This window comes from Pleurodeles waltl, chromosome 6, assembly GCF_031143425.1.
Source record: "Pleurodeles waltl isolate 20211129_DDA chromosome 6, aPleWal1.hap1.20221129, whole genome shotgun sequence".
Lineage (NCBI taxonomy): Eukaryota > Metazoa > Chordata > Amphibia > Caudata > Salamandridae > Pleurodeles > Pleurodeles waltl.
In genome coordinates this window covers 40872289-40894207 of record NC_090445.1, presented here as the reverse complement: position 1 = coordinate 40894207, position 21919 = coordinate 40872289, and the positions used below count along the sequence as shown (strand labels likewise).

Below are 21919 nucleotides of genomic sequence, written 5' to 3'. Positions count from 1 at the left end.
GTATTTTTTTAAAGAGGTGCTTCTTCAGGTCTTGTCTAAATTAGAGCAGGATTGGAGCAGTCCTGGTGGATAGAGGGATGTTCTAGTTCGTGGGTGCCCAAATGCAGAAGGCCAATTGCCTAGTTTTATCTGTTGTATTTTTTTTGCCTGTAGCATGATGGTGCTGGCTTTGGTTGTGCCGAGAGCCACTGGAGTTGGTGAGCTTGTGAGCCAACTAGGCAGGGGGAGCCTAGTGATGGCTTTGTAGTTGATGCACCTGGTTTTGAAGATGGAGCAGGCCAGCAATGGGAGCCAGTTGGGTGTCAGAAGGATGAGGATGATATGGTCCTGTTTCTTCGGGCCCTGGTTGAGGGGTGCAGCGGCATGTAGTATCCCCTTTGGGGGCAGTATAGGTATGGGAGACAAGGATGTTCCCACCATCCAGATGCGACTACTAGGGCTTGAACAGCAGTTCTAAAGTCACTTTCTAGCAATAACTTTTCCACTTTTTTGGCCTACACACTTTAAGATAATTTGGTCCATATCTATGGTGCTGGAGTCCACCCACTTCTCTGGTAATCATTACCCTTGGCTTCGTAGCTAATGTAGACCTTTACCTGAAACCCAGGAAATTCAGACTCTTGCAATTTTGGCTTTCAGATTTAAAATTTAACTTTATGGTCTTGCTATAAATATTTCCAGTTTGAGGCGGCTTGATTATGTCAACAAGCTTTGCTTGGATTTTAAACAGAAAGTAACAGTATGCCATGAAAGCATGGCCTTGTGTCTCAACCTTGAGGTCTTTCCAATTGTGAACAGTGTCAAAAAGGATCAAATTCTGGTCACTCTGTATGCACATTTGGATCAATATCAAGTCATTGTGAATGCCCCTTCGAGTCAAGTTCGAGTGACTGTATCATCCTTCGGATCAAGTTCAAGATACTGTGTAAGCCTGTTCGAGTCGAGTTCAATTTACTGAATCATCCTTTGGATCAAGTTCAAGCCACTGTATGTGACCTTCGGGTCAAGTTCAAGTTACTGTGTATGCCCTTTCGCGTCAAGTTCAAGTCATTGTGTTTGACTCCTCGAGTTGAGTTCAAGGCACTGCGTATGACCCATCAGGTCAAACTCAAGTCAGTGTGTATGATCCATCAGATCAACCTCAAGTCACTGTGTATAATCCATCGGATTCAGCTCAGTTCAGTGTGTATGATCCATCAGCTTCAGCTCAAGTCACTGTGTATGATCCATCAGATCAACCTCAAGGCACTGTGTATGACCCATCATATCAACCTCAAGTCACTGTGTATGATCCATAGGATTCGGCTCAAGTCAATGTGTATGATCCATCGGATTCAGCTTGTCACTATGTATGATCCATCAGATCAACCTCAAGTCACTGTGTATGACCAATCAGATCAACCTCAAGTCACTGTGTATGATCCATTGGATTCAGCTCAAGTCACTGTGTATGATCCATCAGATCAACCACAAGTCACTGTGTATGACCTATCAGATCAACCTCAAGTCACTGTGTATGACCCATCAGATCAACTTCAAGTCACTGTGTATGACCCATCAGATCAACTTCAAGTCACTGTGTATGATCCATCAGATCAACCTCAAGTCACTGTGTATGATCCATCAGATTCAGCTCAAGTCACTGTGTATGATCCATCAGATTCAGCTCAAGTCAGTGTGTATGATCCATCAGATCAACCTCAGGTCACTGTGTATGATCCATCAGATTCAACTCAAGCCACTGTGTATGACCTTCAGATGAAATATGGTAATGGAACTGGCAAGACAGCGCAGGAGATTACGAGTTTTCTAATAGTTCCAATGAATGATTTCCATAGTCACCTCCTTGTGTTTGTTCTTTTTATTATGTTTGTGATTCACAATGTTTTTGTTTATCGGAATGGACACGGCTGACGTACTTTATCAAGGCTATTTTGTAGCCAAGCTTATAGGGATATGTTTGGTACTGTTCAATAGCTCTGTGATAATTTCTCTGGTGTCCGTCAGTCATGCAGCACCTTGGGACTCCTGTTAGAAATGGAGATGCTCCTAAAACTTTTCTGGCAAAGATATACATAAAGTGTATAGTGGCAGGAAGCCCTGTGGCCTATAGAAGTAGTTTTAGTATAACTTAACACATCTTCTGCAGCACTCAGCCAGCCCTTAAAGTATCATTGTCCAGTATATTTGATTGTGTCCCCAAATGTCAGCTTCTCTGCACAGAATAAGGATTGGCGACTTTAATGACCTTTTCTAGGCGCTACTATCATGCAGTACCTGTCCCCTAGGGGAGGGAATCGTGCAAGAAAACGGCACTTCTAGGAAAGCTGACTTCCTCCAGCGCAAGCTTCTGCTCATCCTGGGGGCTACAGTGGCCCAGGTGGGCTCTGACTCTGTGCCAGGTGGTCCATCGCACACAGGATGGCACAGAAGAGAAAGAGGATATAAGTCACTCACAAAAGTTGAGGGCTTAGGACAAATGTTACTGAAATGGTCATGACATTCACACCTTCGACAGAACCCGGACTCCCTGGAGAAACAACTGCATAACCCCTAAGGGTATCAGACCCCGTGCTATAGGGCGAGGATGCCTCATTCGTGTCAGTGCTGACAGGTGGAGCAGGGGAGTCACCTTCAGTGAGGTGGATGGAGCACCTCAGGGGGGGCGATGGGTGTGGGGTTCATGGCCTGATTTTAAGTACCAAAAGAGAGCGAGCTTTTATGTGGTGGGTCACAAGTCTCACTACTCATTCATTTTCTCTGTCTCTCAGATCATATTTCGGTGCCTTTCCTGCTCAGACATTTTACTGGTGTCTGAATTCCCCATTCTTACCAGATCTTAGATTCCTTTTATCGCATCTGTCTTTGTAATTGGTTTTAAGGACCATTTGTCTGTCTCCAGTTTTGCTTTCTGTTTGTTTCCACATCTCTCTTTTGCTCAGTTTCTGGTTTTCTTTCCTTCTTCTGTATTGGCTCGCCCTCTTCATTGATGAATCTTCATTCATTCACTATATATGTTCCTTCTTTGTTTTTCTTCTGCACTGTCTTCTTCCTCCGTACATTTCTCTTTTTCCATTTTATGACTGTTCTCCCTGCTCCTGTCTTGTCTCCCTTCCCTCCTTTCTCCTTCTCTCTTCCTTTCTTCAGTCCCGCATCCTCTTGTGCGTTCTCTCACTCTGCTTGTTCACCTTCTTTCCCTGCTCTCTTCTCTTGTCCTTCGCCCCTTAGTTCTCTTTTTTCTCCTTCCCTTTGCTTCTCAGTGCATACAATCCCTGTTAATTTGTCTCCTTGCCACCTAGTCGTCTTTCTTTGCTCCTTCACATTCCCTGTCTTTCATTACCCATCCTTCCTTCTGCTCATGCGCCCCCTTTCCTCGCCTGTCTTTGCTGCAGTCATTCTCATTTCTCCATTCTTCAGCCTCGTTTTCTCATCTTTCCTCACCTCTCCAGGTTCTGTTCTGTTTCTTTGTCCTCCCTTCATCCATCTTCTTCCTCTCTGAGCTTTTCTTTGCTGTCTCTCACCCGCCACCCTTCATCTCTCTCTCACTCTCTTCTTCCTTCCTCCATCTGCACACGTCACAGGTGCCGCCCGAGGACCTGGAATTGCCCTTGCGCCGGGCCTTGGACTCCCCGGAGGTCAGAAGGTTCCTCTTCTTCAGCTCCACACTCTTCCTCACCCTCCTGGCACCTGTGAGTACATCTGAGGGTCCGGGGGAGGCGCTGGGGTAGTTCATGTGCCCGAGGTTCCATGGGGAGGGTTGCTGTGCCTGAGGGCCCATAGGGAGGTGTTCTTTCTGTGCCGTAGGGTGCAGGGGGAGAGGGGCTTGCTGTGCCTGAGGATCCCAGGGGAGAGGGGGTGGGGTTGTTGGGTAGGGCGGTTGCTGTACCTGAGGGTCAGGGGAGAGGCTGTTTACTGTGCCTGAGGTTACATTAGTAGGGGTGATTGAGGGTCCAGGGGACAGGTTGTTATGGTGCGTGGGGACTCAGAGGGTGATGTTAATTTTCCTGGTTGTCTGGGTGGGCAGACGGGGAGAAGGTGAACGGTTACTGTGCCTGAGGGTGGAGGGATGGGTTACTGTACCCGAGGGTTGTAGTGTTTGCCTGCGTTTCGGCAAACCCATTGGAGCGATTCCCTGAGGGGTCAGAGCGGACACTCCCCTCCTCTGCCAGGAGCCATGGTCGTGCCATTATGATGTGTGGCCAAAGGGTTGATATAGGAGCCCACGGCGGCGCGAAAGATTATTCGGGGAGTGCAGCGCGCAATGGCCAGTTAATAAAGGTATGGTTACCAACTACTCTGGGCCTAGTGTTTCATTTCGCAGAGCGCCCACTCTACATTGGCAACAAGGGCGTGTCACCCCGTGCCTGCCTACCTGCTCCTGTGCCAGCTTTGTGCCTCTGTGTCCACACCACGCGACATCCAGGTCAGCGGCTGCCTGCATCCTTCACCGGGGACGCGGACCGCGTCTGCCCCGTCTTCACTCCAGCAGCTGCATGTGTGCGCCATCGTCACGTCAACACCCACCTCCTGCCCACTGCTGCCGGCCGGTGGTTCGCTTTGAGCCCTGCACTGCTGATCCTTGGTGCCTGAGGGCACTCCTCTCCACAGATCCTCGTTGCTCTGTCGGCTATGACCATCGACTGTGGTTCCCCTGGCAACGAGGGGCCGCGTTTGCCTGTGACTCCAGTGAAGCTGCCTGTCACGTGCCCTAGTGCACGGCAGCTGCCTGTAAGGTACTGTGTTTTCCTGCATTCTGGGACGGCCTGTGTGTGCCACTACGAGCATTGCTTGTCATGGACTGCCCCACCGTCCATATCCTGCCACAGAATAAGCACCCTTCCGCTTCCTGGCTGTACACCACGCCTGATTCCACATCAGACAGGCCCCATGGACTTTTAACCTATCTGGGGAGGAAGTGTCAGGTTCCAACACTGGCCACTCTACCCAGCCAAAGGGACCCCTCTCAAGACAACCAGCAACAGCCTTCTACCCTCCAAGACGTGGCCAACATACCAGCTCTGGAACAATTCACAATTCCGGGGGCCCCTCCCACACAGGCAGTGCGATGGAAAGCCTGGATCGAATGTCATGAAACCTACTTCGAGGCGCTGGAGGTTAAAGAGGAACGGAAAAGACCTTTGCTCCTACACCTGGGTGGGACGAACATACACAAAGTATCCAAGTCAGTGATCAAAGCAGCCCCCCACACGTACGCCACGCTGAAGGATGCCATCCCGGCACATTTTGAACCATATGCAAACCCAGGCTATGAACGCTTTCTGTTGCGCCAGGCGTGCCAGAAGTCGGAAGAGTCAGTGGACGACTTCTATGCACGCCTTCTTGAACTAGGTAGTACGTGCACACTACCAGATGAGGAGGACGAGATCAGGGCCCAATTTATCCAGGGGTGTGCTTCCTCAAAGCTCCACGAGCGCATTCTGCAAGAACCCAATATGCGGATGAGGGATATCCTTACACTAGGGCACTCTCAGGAACTGTCAAAAGGAAGGGCTGCCCACATAGAGCAAACTATGACAGTCCAAGTAAAATCTGAACCTATCAACGCAGTGGTCACTCGTAACTCCAAAAGCGGTGCACGGTGAGGTGAAGACAAGAGACAGACCTTGTAGATGGTGTGCCAGCTCCCTGCCCCACCCAGACGGCTGCCCTGCCCGAGGAAAGACCTGCAGTGCATGTGGCAAACTCAATCATTTTGCGAAAGTATGCCGCTCGACACCCAAGGTACCACCCACCTCCAAGAAAACTGTTAAGGCTGTTGCTGCGTTTCCCAACACATCATCAGAAAAGGACATGGTTGATGACCCGCAGGTTTTGCGTGTGGTAAGGGCAGTAGACAAAGGAGCTGCCTGCAGCCGACGGCTACCCACCTGTCAATTCACCATGCAGAGCCAATCCATTCCAGCTCTAATCGACCCAGGGGCCTCGATCAACCTTATGGCTGCCGAGATGTTCCACAGTCTAAAGACGCAACCCCCACTGAAACCAACCAACGTACTGGTGTACGCTTTCGGGAACACCTGACTACTTAAGATAGTGGGCGTCTTCACAGCAGACGTCTAACACGAGAACACAAAGCTCACCAAAAAGGTCTAAGAGGGATCTGGTTTCCTGCTCAGCTGCCAGACCGCACAAGACCTGGGTCTGGTTCACTTCACGTTCAGCATCCATGCCATCTGTTTAGGAGACCTCACCAAAGAGTTCGACAAGAGCCACCCCTCCAGCTACACATCGATGACTCTGTAGCTCCTGTTGTAGAGTGAGAACTGCTGCTCCTAGAACAGGCTGGAATCATCGAAAAGGTGTCGGGCCCACCCCCTGGGTCATAGCGAAGAAGCCAAACCAGCCAGATGTAGTCCGCATCCGCGTGGACATGCGCCTTCCCAATCAGGCCATCAGGCGGGAGGGGCACCTTACCCCGTCAATCTACGACATTATAGGAGAACTCTCGGGATCCAGATGGTTCGCCATAATGTATCTCCGCTAGGGTACCACCAGATGGTGCTGCACCCAGACTTCCGGCCAATAACGACATTCTCCACTCACATGGCCTGTGGAGGTACATACGCCTGAATTTTGGCATATCTAGCACCACAGAGATATTCCGACATATGGTCAAAGGAGTTTTGGAAGGGCTTGTCGGCATTTCGAATGTAAGTGACGATATCCTTGTACGCGCCCGCACACTTGACTGTCACCTGCCTTGCCTGCGGGCAGTGTTCACCAGACTGCAGGAGAATGGACTAACGCTCCATCGTGAGAAGTGCGAGTTCCTAAAAGAAGACATCAGCTTTTTTGGGTATCGATTCTTGATGCAAGGGATTGGCCCCAACCCAGCCAAAGTGAGGGATATCAAAGAGGCCCTGACCCCCAAGTCTGTTTCTGGGGTCAGGAGATTCCTAGGTATGGTGACGTACTGTGGCCGTTTCATGAGAAACCTGTCTGACCTCACTGGGCATTACGAGATCTCACTAAAGCTGACCACCCCTGGGTCTGGAGCGAAGAGCAAAACCAGGCGTTTGAAAACACCAAGAAAGCCCTCTCGGCTAACACCACTCTGGCCTTCTTCGACCCCAGGCAAGAGTCCCAACTATCCATTGATGCCAGTCCCACTGGTTATGGGGCAGTCCTAGCCCAGAGACAGTAGTGTGGAGAATGGACTCTCATAGCATTCGCTAGGAGGACTTTGACACCCAGGGAGCAGCGCTATTCCCAGATAGAATGAGAAGCTATCGCCATACACTGGGGGTGCCGGCATTTTTACATCTATCTGTACGGAAAGGCCTTCACAGTGGTTACCAACCAAAAGCCGTTGCTTCCCCTTTTTAAAGATTTGTCATCAAAGCCGCCACCGTGGATTGAAAAATGGATACTGCAGTTGCAGGCGTTCGATTTCCACGTTGAGTACCTGCCTGATGCGAAGAATACAGCGGACTTCCTGTCGCGTCACGCTCACCCAGCCATGCCCTAAGAAGCCGAAGAGGCCATTGAAACTGAAGAATATGCCAACTTTGTAGTCGACCAGGCCAGCCCACTGCCCATACCCCTTGCCGAGGTAGAAGAAGCCACAAGCCAAGATGACTCCAATGACTGGCACCCACTACAACACCCTGCCAGTTTCCGCACAGCGCAGGCCAGAGCCACACTTCAGGCCCTTTCCCACTTCTGATACGAGCTCTCGGTGAGTGAGGATGAGTGCCTCTTACGAGGATCCTTGTGCTGCCTGCTTGTCTGGCACATAGAGCCGTTTTGTTAGCACACAGCGCTCACCAAGGCATACTCAAGTCAAAGAACCGGCTTAGAAGCAAGGTCTGGTTCCCAGGACTTGATTAATAGGCGGAGGGCGTAGTCAAAAGGTGTTTAGGTGTTTAGTCTGCCAGGCAAGTGGAGCGCATGATCCCCCTGCACCCGTCATCACCGAAGAATGCCCCACAGCCCCCTGGCAGAGGGTTAGAGCCAACTTTGGGACTTGGGGGTGTGCTTGATGGTCTGGGGAGGGGTGGTTACATGACCCAAGGGTGTGGTGGAGGGAGGTTGCTGTAGCTGAGGGTCCCGGGGAAGTGGGTGGGGTGTTACTGTGTTGATGGTCTAGGGGAGGGCTGGGTACTACACCTGAAGGTCAGGGGGAGGGGTGTTTACTGGGCCTGTGGGCTTAGGGGAGGTGTGGCTTTATGAGGGTCAATGTATCTAGCTTTCTTTTACATGAGGTCAGTCAGTCTGGGGTTCTAGTTGCATTACTTTGGGGAATCACTGTTACTCAGGTTCTAATTGGGGGTGACTGTGCCTGTTGTATTATTTTGGGGATCACTATTTGTGAGGTTTAAGGTGCGGGTGAATGCACCTACTGTATTATTTTGGGGATCACTGATGTTCCAGCTGGGGGTAACTTTTCCTTTTGTATTATTCTGGGGACCACTGTGAGGTCCTAAGTGTGTGTGTGTGTGGGGGGGGGGGGGCAACAGTGCCTGTTGTATTATTTTGAGAATCACGGTTTGTGATGCTCCAGTTGGGGGCAACTGTGCCTGTTGTATTATTTTTGGGATCACTGTTTGTGAGGTTCCAGTTGGTGGCGAATGTGCCTGCTGTGTTATTATGGGGATCACTATTGGTGAGGTTCCAGTTGGGTGTGGCTGCTACACTATTTTGGGGATCACAGTTTGTGAGGTTCCAGTTGGGGGTGACCCGTTGGATAGTATCTCAGAGTGACGCAAAGTTGCACTATGGGCTCCTGTGCTTTACTTTGTGCCAAGGGGGGGCTTCCACGGGTGGTGCATGGGCCTTTCCATGCAACCACCCAAGGATTTTGATGGAAATCCCTATCTACAGACAATGGTAGACAGGGAGTTGTGCCAAAGCTTTACGCCTCCTCAAGGCAGGCATAACAAGTAGACTTCTTTTAATTTGTCCTCATGTTTATATCTTTGCATGTCTGCTTTATTGTACAGACGACATGCAAAGTGTTAATACCCTTAACAAATGTTTATGTACTGGAAATGAGACTTTCCAGTACAAAACGTATCCTTCAGAGAACGCACACACCCTCGCACTATGGCACAAGGGTGTGTTTCTTCGTGGATGGCTGCCAAAGGTGCACGAGCGCTGGGGCAGAGAAAAAATGGACCATATATTAGATATTACACATTTTCTCCCTCTCTCTTCAGTAAGGCAGAGTAGCAACTTTAGTGCACTGTGGCCTTGTGTCAAAGAATAATAAATCTGGGCCAAGCAATTTAAGCTGTTTGTGGGAAGGGTGACAGTGTCACTATATACTTTAAGGAATAGTACTCCCTGCCATACATTTTAAGGTTATTGCAAGTCACCCTGGAGTTCTATGACCACTTAAAGGAAATCAGCCTTTGGTCTAGCTCCTCGCAGACTTGGATATGACAGGGCGGTACTTAATCCAATATATATTTATTTCATTGAGCTACCCAGAGACCACTTCAGAGAATGCTAAGAGACACAATTGCATTAACATATTTCTTGGAAAATAAATACAAGATGATATCATTCTCTACAAGCTAGCCCTCTGGAACGAAGCTGGTGCTTCCTTTGTTTCCTATTGGCACAAAGATGTATTCACTGCATAATACCAAAATATGTACTGAGTTAATATTCTGCGATAGGCTCATCTGGAGTTCAACGGGCAGTAGGCAAAAACTTCTAAGCTGAAACAATCCCACAATTTAAAAAAAGTCTCATTGGCCCATTATTAAGAACGATGCGAAGCAAGAGTTTTCTAAATCCAGACTGAAGGAGTGAAAGGTGATGTGTGGTCGGCCGCCTCTGGTGATCCTGAGTGTGTGTGTGGTGTTTGTACAGCAGGAAACTATCCAGAAAGGCAGTGCATCTCCACGTACGGTTAGGGCAAGGTAATGTTCAACAAGAGAGAGGAGAGATGACTAGCTTGTGGACTGTTACCATCTGTGCAAGAGTGATGGCTTGTTTAGGAGGGTACCCAAGTGGCCTGTTTGGATGGGGGATTAAGTGAATTAATGGTCCTGAACTAGGCCACTTCTTTCCCCAGTCTGTGGGTGCTCTTTGAAAACAGGACTCAACTGGGGTCTAACAACAGGGAACTAACACTGCTTTCCAGCAACAGATGTTTCTATCTGTGCCAAGTGGTTACAACACCTTCTCTTCTCTCAGGTGCTCTACCTTGTGATCTGGTGCAGCCTCTACTCCTCCTTCCACCTGTTGGGCACACCCTTCTTGCAGAACTACTTTGCTGCCTTTTGCGTGATGCTCAGTGCTGTCACCGTCGTGGTCACAGGAGCCATCGTACTAGTGCTGAACCACTACCATGGCAAGGTAAGGCAGAATGAGTATGTCCTGGCTGACCCAAATAAAGCCACTAACTTCAATGGAGCCTACGTCAAGCAATTACCTCATAATATTATGTGTCACCTAATGACCTTTCATGACTTTATAGATTTCACAACATGAGATAAGGTCTCACTGATGGCCACAGATCCTTCGATGAAGGATTTGCCATCTCACTTCTAGCTGTTCCCAAAAACGTCACTGACATCACGGGCGCCTCATATTTAGAAACCAGGAGCCAGATTTATCATTGGATTGCCTTGCCTTTGCATCACACATGGTGTGGCAAGGGCAACGCAGTCCATAAGCGAGATTTACTAAGCAACGCAAACCCACCTTGCGTGGTCCTGCATTGCTTGGTAAATCTGGAGTTGCTAGCTTGCGTTACTCTGCCCTGGGAAAACGGTCCACAGGGGGAGCGTGGATGTTCTAATGCATCCACCTATGGAATCTGGTACATTCCTAGATTTACAAAGACATATAAACCTGGGAGTACGCAAAAACGCGACGCCTTCCCGATAGAGGCACCACGAGGAGAAATATCTTAGTTTCTCCTTGTTTTTTCTCTTCTTAAGTGTCCTGCATTCTGCAGCACAGTTAGAAAGAGTAAAGCACGTCTAAGGTTTGTTTTTGTGTCCATGACGCAAGGGAGCCTGCATTGGCGCCAGGCTCCACTGCGTGCGCCTGCACAAGGCGAGAGCAGGAACTTGCCATATCTTGATAGACTTGGCACATTTCTGCCTTCTCCATTTGATGCAGAACAGCTGCATTACGCTGCATCAAAGTTTGATAACTCTGGCCCGTGCTCTCCCTCTCAGATATTCCCATTGTCTCCATAGACATCAATGGGGCGTCATATTTATGAATCAATATTTCTGTGTTTTGACGTCCTGTTTAGGCACAGCGTGCTAACATTCATGACTCTGGGCCCTTTAAACCTTGAGGTTCCCAGAAGAGCTGGGGTAGAGTGAACTTGATGCAGTCAATTTATGGCAAGGAGATTGTGAGGGTACGAGGGTAGAGAAGGAATGAACATGGCAGCGAGGGAAAATGAAGAAATTGAGAAATTTAAGATGCAAGAATGGCAAAGAGCATAGGAATCTGACTTGGACACTTAAGCTCATCAGTGTACAGAGAGTCAGTGACCCTGTAATGAGTCAGAAAGAATCAGGTGGGAAACAAGGGACATAAATGGCAGAACAGGAGACGGAATAAGGCTAGAAGAAGCTGGGTTGGTGGGTTTCAGAAGAGGAATGATGGGTTGGGGACAACACTGAAGGATAGAATTTTAAAGCATATCAAACTGAAGGGCTTTCAGAGGATCCATCATTCCGACTAGACATATAGTACAATGTGAATGGCTCAACGTAACCATTGAATCATGTTTTTTGCCTGGTCCCTACATGAAGCTGAAGCGATGCAGGTTGGCAAACAGCAAAGGACTAGCTGTATAGCTATTCCCCTAATCCTGCTGTGAAGGACTGGTCCAACAGCACAGAGGACTACCGAAGAGAAAATAGAATAGTGTTCATATGTGCAGATGCAGACCGCCCATTCTAAGCTTGCCTTGCGACTTCTCCGCCTCTCCCCCACAGATCTCCGTGAACACGGAAGTCCGTCTAACTCAGGCCAATGAGTTGCTAAGAAGGCATCATCTGCTGGTGGGACTCTCTGACCGAATGAAGAACTGCACATGCCAACTTTTTGTATCCTTTACTCGGCTCATCGCAACCCAGGTCAGCAAGCCACTGCTGTCACTGCCAATAAGATCACAAAATAATGGTCTAAATAAATGCTTCTTAAGGGCCCCTCTTAGGTTCACACAAAGATGTAGGCTCATCTCTCGCTCAGCTCTAGATTTTGTTTGTCTCTGTTGTTCCTTAGTTTATTTGTGAGAATTGTTTCTTCAGATTCACTCACAGATGGAGTATTTCAAAGAATATCAAGTTTATTTTATACACAAACCTACAAAAATATTTACTGCAGAATATTGACTACCACTATACTATTTTACTGAATTGTATCTGTTTTTTGGGTTGTTACCCATAACAAATGTCTGTCACTAATTATATTGTTAAGTATATGTAGATAAGTGTAGATTAACTGTAGTTAACACCACATCTGTTTACCATGATGATAAATCTTCAAGCTATGTTGATGTACCGTTTGGGAAGGTAAATGTAGATTTGGGTATTTATGGCCACCTTGACAATACAGTGAAAGATGACATCCTGCACTTGGTGTTGTAGGATGATATTTTGTCACTCGATATTGTAGCGTAAACCAGTGCAAAGGTGCTGCCTGGGGTAATCGCTGACTTCAAAGAGCTGGTGTTAATTTCATCCTGTATCCTCACTTTATGCAGCAGTGGCAGCAGCTGGTGAATGCTTTCAATGCAGCTCTGGAACCTGTGTAGTGAATGGGAATATGCACACTTCAATTATCCATAGAAACACAAGGCCAATTTACAATTGCCCATTTCTCTAAATCTTGTGCGTAAAAGAAATTGTGTGCAGAGAGCTTAGCCTTTCCATGCCCATGTGAGGACCAGGACATGTCCTCTGACCAGGAGGGTCACATCTGCATGCCATCATTGTGGGCTATACTCTGTCCCGGTTACATCGCCTAAAGTGATGGTGGCAGCATACCATGTGTTTAGAAAGATTAGTAGGCTGATCAGACCTTTGTACCTGTGCCACTGGAAGCAATGCCTACTGGACACTTATGTTCTTCAATGTACCTATGCCCAGCTCCTTGTGCTTGCATCCTCTCTGTATGTCAGGTGTGTGCAAGTTAGTGTTTATGAAATTTGTTGTGATAAGTTGTATGTATGAGTAAGCCTGAGTAATACAGTGCATTTTTTATGCCTCTGGCTGGCGTAGTACAAGAAGAAGGATGAGGGCTGTGTTTCCAAACAGTAGAAGTGTTTTACATGCACTCCTGTAGCTAGAGGGAGGAGCATCAGACAGTTAATTAGGGTGAATGGATACAGGGCTATCTTTAGAAATTTATTAAAGCCATTTGTTAGCAAGGAGCTGCTAAATATACTTCCTGAGCACTGTCGTTTGGTGGGTGTTGTGGGTGAACTTTCGTTGTATGATATGAGAAATGTCCAGGTGAGGCCTGCCATTTTTTCTGTCATTGATTATTCCTTCATGTGGACTGATGACAGCTAGGTGCACAAACCTCCCACCTTATTGTGCCTCCATTGTGGAGGTTGGAGAGAGCCCCAGTGTTACATGTTGCGGAAAGCATCACTCAACTCAAATACTGTGTCTGGACAGCTTTCTGAGGACACTTGAAACAAGAACTACCCCCAACTCAGTTCTTTAGTTTTAGAAGGTGGATCCTCATCCCCTGTCTAGACGTGTATAAAAGTGGGTTCTAAACCACTTCTCTTCATTTCAGTTCCAAGTCCTTTATGACCACAGAAGGGAGAGCCTCACAGAGTATTTAAAGGACTCCTGACAAGCAGTTTCCCAGAGGTGAGGGGACATCACCTAATGACCTAATGACTTCACGTTCTGCAGTAGGATCTGGGGATCTGCCTGAGGCACCTCTAATTCTTGGCCCTGGAGGAGGAGAGACTGTACAGGAACAGAGAGGCCCAGTATTTTCCTGGTAGCAGAGGGACATCCAGAGAGATGTAAATGACCAAGGAGGAGCTGGGAGAAACCCTGATGACAGATAATTCCTCCTTGTCCACAACAGCTGCATGATCATCGTAGCCCTGGATGGGGGCAGCAACTGCTCTGATCATCTGAGGCCCAGAGAGGGCTGCAGCTGCTGTGATCATTTTAGGACCGACCAGATGCACCTACCTCTGGCCCAATCAGGGTTGCAACTGCCATGACTACCACTGACCCCAGCGGGACTGTGATTGTAATCGGACATTGGGGGGGGGGGGGCACATTACTGCAGCTGTCAGTTATCACTCTGGCCGGGTCAGATTCAGTGCTGCAACCTCTAGAGGCTGAAACTGGACAAGTGCGTAGCCAAACATGGCCTGCATCTGGCTTCCCCGCAGCCTTGCAAAATTACTGCTCACCGTGCACCTCATAGCAAGAAACAGGAAGGGGCTGCCTGAGCTACAAGAAAGGAACAAGAGAACAATAGTTGCCTCCCTTCCCCGAAAGGGAAACACTTGCATTGAGTGCATATTTGACTGTGTGAGAACAAAAAGGCACCATTTGCACTTCATGCAAGGTGGAGAACCACAGAGGAGGAGCGGATAAGGGGGATCAGGGTGAGTGTAGTGCCTTAAAGAAAAATCAAACCCAGGGGCACTAGCATGTATCAGATTGTAATCAGATTGTGTGGTATTTAGTACAACCCAGAGATTAAAAGTACTTTCTTCTTCCAAAAGGCACACACTGGGGTGTACATTGGAATTATTGTGTCTGTTGGTTGATTGTTGAGTACTGAGACTCGAGCACCCCACTCTACATCCCTGAGAAGCCTGTAACTGCTCGTCCCCCCTACTCTGAGAGTCAAGTGCGGAAAGGGTGTACTTGGCCTAGTTTGTAGAGCCTTCGTAGGATAAGCTCAAGGACACCAGTCACAAACACCCTCAATGACTGTGATTTAGCCCCAGCCTGCCCTTTCACACCCAGAACGGGGGCTGATAATAGCAACATTTAGCAGCACATACTTTTATGAATAGATGTGTACGTTTGTGGATGCAAGCTGAGTGCTGCTTTCCTTAGCTTTCCTCATAGCTCACATTTTGCTACTTCGACGCCTCTGAATGTCTGACGCAGTTGACGCATCTGCTGGACAGAAAGCACGAGAGCAACCGAGGCCTGCAGGTAAGAACTAGGACCTCTTCATTCCTGAAGACTGTCCCAAGGTGCCTTTATTTGCATGATCCCACACCTCCAGTAGAGCAAGAACTAGTGTCTTCAAAAGAACCAAGCAAATAGGGGAAATGGTGCAGCAAACACTCAACTGATGAATGAAGGACCATCATGCGTGTTTGTGATGTTTCTGAAGTGCATCATCTGTAGTAATTACTGTGGTTTGTCAAAGCGCTCACTCAAGGACGTAGTTTCAGGGGGGCATTTGGGGCGTTACACCCCCAATTTATTTTCTGATGAATAGTTGGCAATAGTTGATTTTAGTTGGGTATGGGGAGATGTCTGCCGGATTTCACTTGGGATTTTTGCATGCATACACTGACAAAAAAACACACTCTGTCTCATCTCTGTTTTGAAAGCCCTAAAAATGTTGATTATTTTACAAAATATTGTGTGTCTTTCACTTAGTACTCCTACCAATTTGCATTCCTCTCCCTTTCCACTGCCTCTTAAGCCCATTGTATGCAGCCTGCTTGTCCAATAATGTATTTCAATTTTATATGCCAACATCTTTGTCTGGAAATCTGAAGCTGACATCCCCCCCCCCTAAATCTTCTGCCCAGGATATGCCCTTGTGCTCTCTGATGGGTGCCATCCATGCTCCGAAGCCAAATGTTGCTGGTCACCGGACTGATTTGGATGGGAAATTGATTTTGGACCAATTACTGATGACCTTTTCTAGTCACAACCAGCAAACTGACGCAAGCATGGCTGGCACCTACTGTCACTTTCCCCTAGAACTGTCCTCAACTCTGACTCACTAAGGCTCAGTTCCTGGTGGCAGTGGCTACCCTGTCTCTCCTATGACCTATCACAAGAGACATATCTCTGTCTATCTGATGATTGTGTGATTGCATTGCCCCATGTGTCTCCATTTCCAATTTTAAGTAGTGATTTCCCAGTAGAGCGGTGCCCATAAAAGGGCACTAGTGCCTCATGTGAGGCATCACTTGCCATGCTGCTAGCAAGATGCTTTAGCTTGCAGACACATAGGTCCACCACTGCTGAAATATTAGTGCAGATTGTGTAGACGTGCTAATCTTTCTGTGGCTGGGATATGAATTTACAGCTTGCTGCCAAGTAACCATTAAAGATAATCTGCTGAGGGATAAAAGGGGTTGGAGTGTGTGTGTGGCTTTTTATTAGCAATGTTTATGGTCTACTGGGGCTTCAGTTTAGTCCCCATGTCGTTATGTGCTTGAATTCTTGGTACTGAGGCACTTGGAAACTTTTCCTCTGTGAGGTTTTTACTACAACGTTTCTGATTTGTCTTCCTTTCTTTTCATGATCCGTGGGCAGAGGAGGATGAAACGCAAGTTTGGGAGGCTCTGTGTAGTGGTGATCGGGGACAGTGGCTGCCCTCGGCCTCATGGTAGCAGGGATGAGTGCGTGGATTCAGAGGAGACCCCGCTACTAGAGGCTGAGAGAGATGTGGAGCCTGGAAGGCCACTTTCAGCGACCACCTCCAGCTTGGCATGCTGTTTGGCACCTGGGGGGCCTCCTCAGGTAAACTGATGCCCCACTGTAACATGTCCTTGGGATGCCATCCAGAGTATTTCCAGTGAATCTGCCTGGTCAGGCCATTCAGATGTGGGATTGAATTGCATTTTGGGATGTTATCTTTTCTCAGTGGAAAAATCAGGAATACCTGTAAGGGTCCACCTTACAGGGTAAATAATGCCTTCTTCATTATGTTCCAGGCCACAGGTGTGAGTTAGATAAGGAGTATGACAAAGCCCTGTTGGAGTTATATACATCTGCCCTAAGTTAGCCTGGGTGTACAGAGATAATTTCCGGTACCCCTGTAGCCTGGGTGGATAGAGATAACTGCAGGAACTCTCTGGTATCAGGAGGGTGGAGGAGACGCTGCCTTGTGGGATGAGAGGTTGGTGAATGTGAATGTTGTTGGGTGGATTTCTAAGGGAAGTGACTGATATCTTCCTGGTCTGAAGGAATTCTTGAAGGATTAACTGAGCACAGAGAGGGCTGATTAGAGCTTACAGGGTACAGAGCTGCAATGCATCCGCTGTAAAAGTTTCACCGGGAGCGATACAACTGAGAAGAATGCCTCAGCCTGAGAAGGCTCCCTGGGCTAGGTACAGGATCTAGGGAGAAAAGTCTACACATGTCCAAGGAACATAGGTTTCTTCCCCATCGCTGCTTGATGTTCCCTTGAAGAGGTCTAGCTCCCCGACGGTGTCAGCCTCAGAATTGTTAAAGCAAAACTAGGGAGAAAGTGGGTGACATGTTCATACAAGCCAACATTTTAGAGCAGGGAAGTGGGAAATGTTGAAAACAAATCAGGGAATGGATTTTTCCCATTGACTTCTATTGAAGCAAAGGCACCTTCAGGCTGAGACAGCTAAAATAAAGCCAATTTGGCTTCAAAAGTCCAAGAGTCTCCCGCTTGAATCGGGTCTTTTGGCATGTAAGCATGTTTGGGACACCAGCTGAGGCTGCTTCCCAGTGGGTCGACCCCTTACGTTGCACTTCTGAGACAAGTGTGGGATAACTGGATGTATTTCCTAGTAACACAAGGGTGGTGGTGAGATTGCATGAGATGTTTTTTCTTGCAGCATCTATAAGGTGATGGCAAATGGCTGGGTGGCCAAGGTCGTGTACCTGAGGTTCGATAGGTCTGAGAATATTGTTAAAGGATGAGTTGCATTTGAATTCAACTGGTTAGAGACAGCAAGACCCCCTGTGCAGCTGTCAGATGGTCCACTGCGAGGGCTGGTCCCCACATCAGAAAGGGAAAGAAATGAACAGCAAGCATGCAACATGTTTCAATTAACACATATGGCTACTAACTTTGTGAGTGCATTAGATTTCATCACACAGCCCAAACCTACGACCTTATTGGATGCGGGCCCCATCCGAACTGGCAAAGCATTAGTTCTAGTCCCCATCTCATGGCTCCTGCCAACCCCTTTTTAGTTGGGTGCACCCCCAATGAGACCTGAGAGAGGGAGAGACAGTCTTCTCTTAGGCAACCCATAGGCCCATGCATGCAGACCAAGGCACCCTGACTGCCTGTAAATGGTGAGACTCCAAAATAAAAGTTAGAAGTATCCCTTCACAGCACTTTTGGGTTTAGTGCATTGACATTGGAGTCCTCAGGTGCACACCCTGGCAATGGTGAAACGCCGTCTACAGCCAGGGAGAGTGGACAGCATGACTGACCTACAGAGACCTGTCAAGGTGCAATGATCTGGCTTATATCCCCAAATGAACCCCTTATTTCTATGGTGGACATTGACAGTGCTCTCCAGCTGAGAGGTTTCTCAACAGTGAACCCTTGTCAGTCAGTGTGGGCTCGTTGGGTCTTTGTTATCTTAAACAAAATTGAGGCTTCATGTATGTTTAGATGTAGGTTACTTCTGAGGCTAAATACATAGCATGCATTAAGCGCGCCCGCTTGCTGCTGCTAGAAGGTGCAGGTACTCTCCCTTACAAATTGAAGAAGTGCAGACACGCAGTACAGGACAGTACTTGCCCATCTGAAGCACTGCGAACCTATAGGAAAACCTGTAAGATGTTGAAGATATTTTCTGTGATGATTCATCTGAGGGGACTCTTATTCTCTTCTTTCATCTGCAGGCGGTAGCATCTCAACTTGTGTCCTTACACAGCGCTCTCTATGTGAAACTGCTCGTAACACGAAGACTCCCCAGGACCAGCTTCTCGCTGCATGCCAAGGAGGCCGGGGTCCCCTGCCTTTGTCAGTTCATAGAGTCCGCTCTGACCAGCATCTGCACCCTCTGACCTTTAAAACTATTGTGAGTGAAAACATTCTGTGTTGCGAAGGCAGTAGTACCATAACCTGTCAACTCTCCATAGGGAGGTCGTTTACGTCACTTTCTGCTATTGGTGTGGTAGCAGGATGCTGTTGTCAGATTATCATCTGAAGTCAAGTCCTCAATGTTGTTTACAAAAATATCGCCCCATTGGAGTTAATAATAGAAATTGTTGGGAGGAGGCACAGCTGGGCACCCTTTTGTGGAATTCTTGCCTGCTGCTGGGCAGTACATCCAGAATCAGTAGCACAGAGTTGGAGCTAAGAGTGAAAATTCAGCTCTGTTGGTCACAGTATGAGGGTTGTCTGCTCAAGCGAAGCATCTCCTGGAATCCAATCACATCTTGCCTTCCAACATGAAGGAGTCGTCTCAAGAGCGGGACCCACCGACCGTCAGAGGCACAATCACACTTAGTTCTGGACATCCGAAGTATCCGCAGGGAACACAATGGTCCTTTCTGTGTATGCATGTGCTGTATCTCCGAGGCACCCTACCTCGCTGTGTGCTTTACTCCAGCCACTGCCAACTCTTTATAGAAAGTCCATTTAGTCTATGGTTAATTTTAAGATGCGAGTTCTATAGGAAAGAACCTGTTCCTTACTTACAGCAGCAGACCAATTTTCACCAGATTAAATACAGTACATTCAACAAGAATTTCCATATATGGTGCGCTGGCCACATATTCCAGGGTCCATATGAAGGAAGTGGGTGTTTGAAGGAGACAAGAGAATATTGAGGGGTCTCACCATTTGCACATTCCCCATCATTTCACATCTTCTGATGAGCCCTGGTAACTAAGCATTTACTAGACTTGTGTTAAGAGCCATAACTATTCAATAACAGGCTTGTCAATAGTATCCTCTGAGTACTGTGTAAAATGAGTATGTCTGTCTCAGCTGGTCTGTGATGAATCTTTTTAGTTATTAATACATCCCTAGTGACATAAGCACACGCATCAAAGGTGATGATGTAGTCTGTGCTTCAAGGAGGAAATTAAGGAATACCGAGGCTGGTAGAGTTGATTAAAGGGACTATCCGGTGAGTGCAAAACCCCAGCTGACATCTTCAAGCAAAGTAATGTCCTAAAATGCCTATTGGTGGTGATTGTTAGCAGGGCAGGGCCTGGGAAAACAGAACTGCTGTTTGCCTGCGCTGGACGGCTCCTTTAGAAATGTCTCTCTCTTCCTTGTGATAGCATCCTCCTTCTCTTGGCTAGCTTGTGGGAGGCACGCATGTGGAAAAGACATTGGCCCAGATTTAAGAAAAGTGGGGCTTCATGTCATCAAGCGCCACTTTTCTTGCGGCCCATTGCGCCCCCCTAACGCCACCATGTGTGCGCCGTGTTTAACATGAGGCACATCGTAACGCAGGTTAGGGACAATAGCGTCATAATTTTTGACGCTATTGTTGTACTTTGCAGGATTAGCGCCAAAAATGTTGGTGCTAATCCTGCAAAGTACATACAGGCCCTTTATAAATGATGGTGTGCCTCCTTTTAACGCCTGCTCTGTGCAGGCGTTAAAAATGCAGCAAAAAATGGCACAGTGGAATCTAATTTTTTCGGGCTTCCCTTTGCAGACATTATGCCTGGTGCAGGCATAATGTGGCGCAAGGGTTTACAAAGTGGTGCAATGCAAGCATTGCGCCACTTTGTAAATATGGCGTGGCGTTTTTGCCGCACTATCGCCACATTAGTGTAAAAAAAAGTACGCAAATGTGGCGATAGTAGGTGCAGGGCCCTTTTTACATTTGGGCCATTGTTGTTACTTTGAATGGATGAGCTCCAATTGTAATGAGGAGGCTCTTGACCCCAGCATTTCTTTCTAGTGTGCAGCATAAATCCCCTGTCCTCCCCTGCTCTTGCTTCCAAGGGAGTTTTCAAATATCCGCAATGTGGCACCGCGCGGCACTCATGAAAACGCAATACAAGTGCAAACTAGGTTCCAACACACAGGAGATACCAGTAGTGTGGCCATGGCGTCCTGGGCCTGGTACAAGGAAGAACATGGGCCCTTTTGCTGCTGTTTGAATTACAAACTAAAGCAGAAATCAGGGTTGAATGGCCACTTGGCCCCGGTGCACTGCACCTGCTGCACCAGTGGAAGCTACACGCCTGGAGGGTACTGTGTGCCAACTTGAGAAACAATAACACTACATATCCGTGAGTTTGAAAAGTTTGACAATCTCCAGATAAATGTTTTAACATGTTTTGCTGATTCTGTTCTATGGCCCATAAGACAATGCCCTGCGAATAAATGACTTTGATTTTAATTAAAAGATGATAAATAATTCTGCTTCTCGTGCCATTGTCATTTTTAGCTGTTGCCTCGCTGCTTTATTGTTCTGCTTCACTGAAATACATTACATCCCAATAGTATGTAGGGCAGTTTGTGATACACTAGAGCTTGGATCTTCTGCCCCCTAGTGGCTGAGAATCACCTGGTCTTCGTGTCATGTCCTGAGTTGCTGTTTGGTACTTCCTCTGTGCTTGTTAAGGGATGCCTTGGTGGAAGGATAAAACATTTTGTAACTAGTGCGTCAAAAATGTTGCTGTCACAAATGGCCCGATTTCCAAACAAATCTCTTCCAAATGTACAAACACCCAAATTGTGATTCTGGGGAATCACAGTTTGAGTGTAGAAATCGCTATTTTGAAGGGGTGTGTTTAGGGCGTCCCTTCCAAATAGGAAGTTCCAGTGTTATGTATCAAAGTTTTTGCGACCAAAATGCGGTTGCAAAACCTTGATGTTTTACCACCAACTTAAAGTTGGTGGGAATGCATTAGCAAATTGGAAGGGGTCCCCATGGGACACCATCCAGTTTGTGAATGATGGAAAACGTTTTTTAGGAGCAGGCAGTGGTCCCACGGAGCACTGCCTGCTCTTAAAAAATGAAACTTCAATGTTTCATTGTTTTCTTTTTAAA

At 47.5% G+C, this 21919-nt stretch overlaps 1 protein-coding gene across 3 annotated transcripts in view; it reads left to right on the top strand.

The window, feature by feature from the left end:
* The window catches only part of LOC138299133 (transmembrane protein 268-like), a 48457-nt gene extending 27169 nt beyond the window's left edge, over positions 1-21288 (top strand). For all 3 annotated transcript variants that reach the window (XM_069237180.1, XM_069237181.1, XM_069237179.1), the window contains 6 exons: positions 3582-3689; positions 10168-10329; positions 11937-12047; positions 15060-15149; positions 16497-16703; positions 18798-21288. In XM_069237180.1, the coding sequence (XP_069093281.1) occupies positions 3582-3689; positions 10168-10329; positions 11937-12047; positions 15060-15149; positions 16497-16703; positions 18798-18962 (843 nt within the window). In that variant the 3' untranslated portion in view covers positions 18963-21288. The remainder of the gene's footprint in view (positions 1-3581; positions 3690-10167; positions 10330-11936; positions 12048-15059; positions 15150-16496; positions 16704-18797) is intronic.
* The last annotated feature ends 631 nt before the right edge of the window (positions 21289-21919 follow it).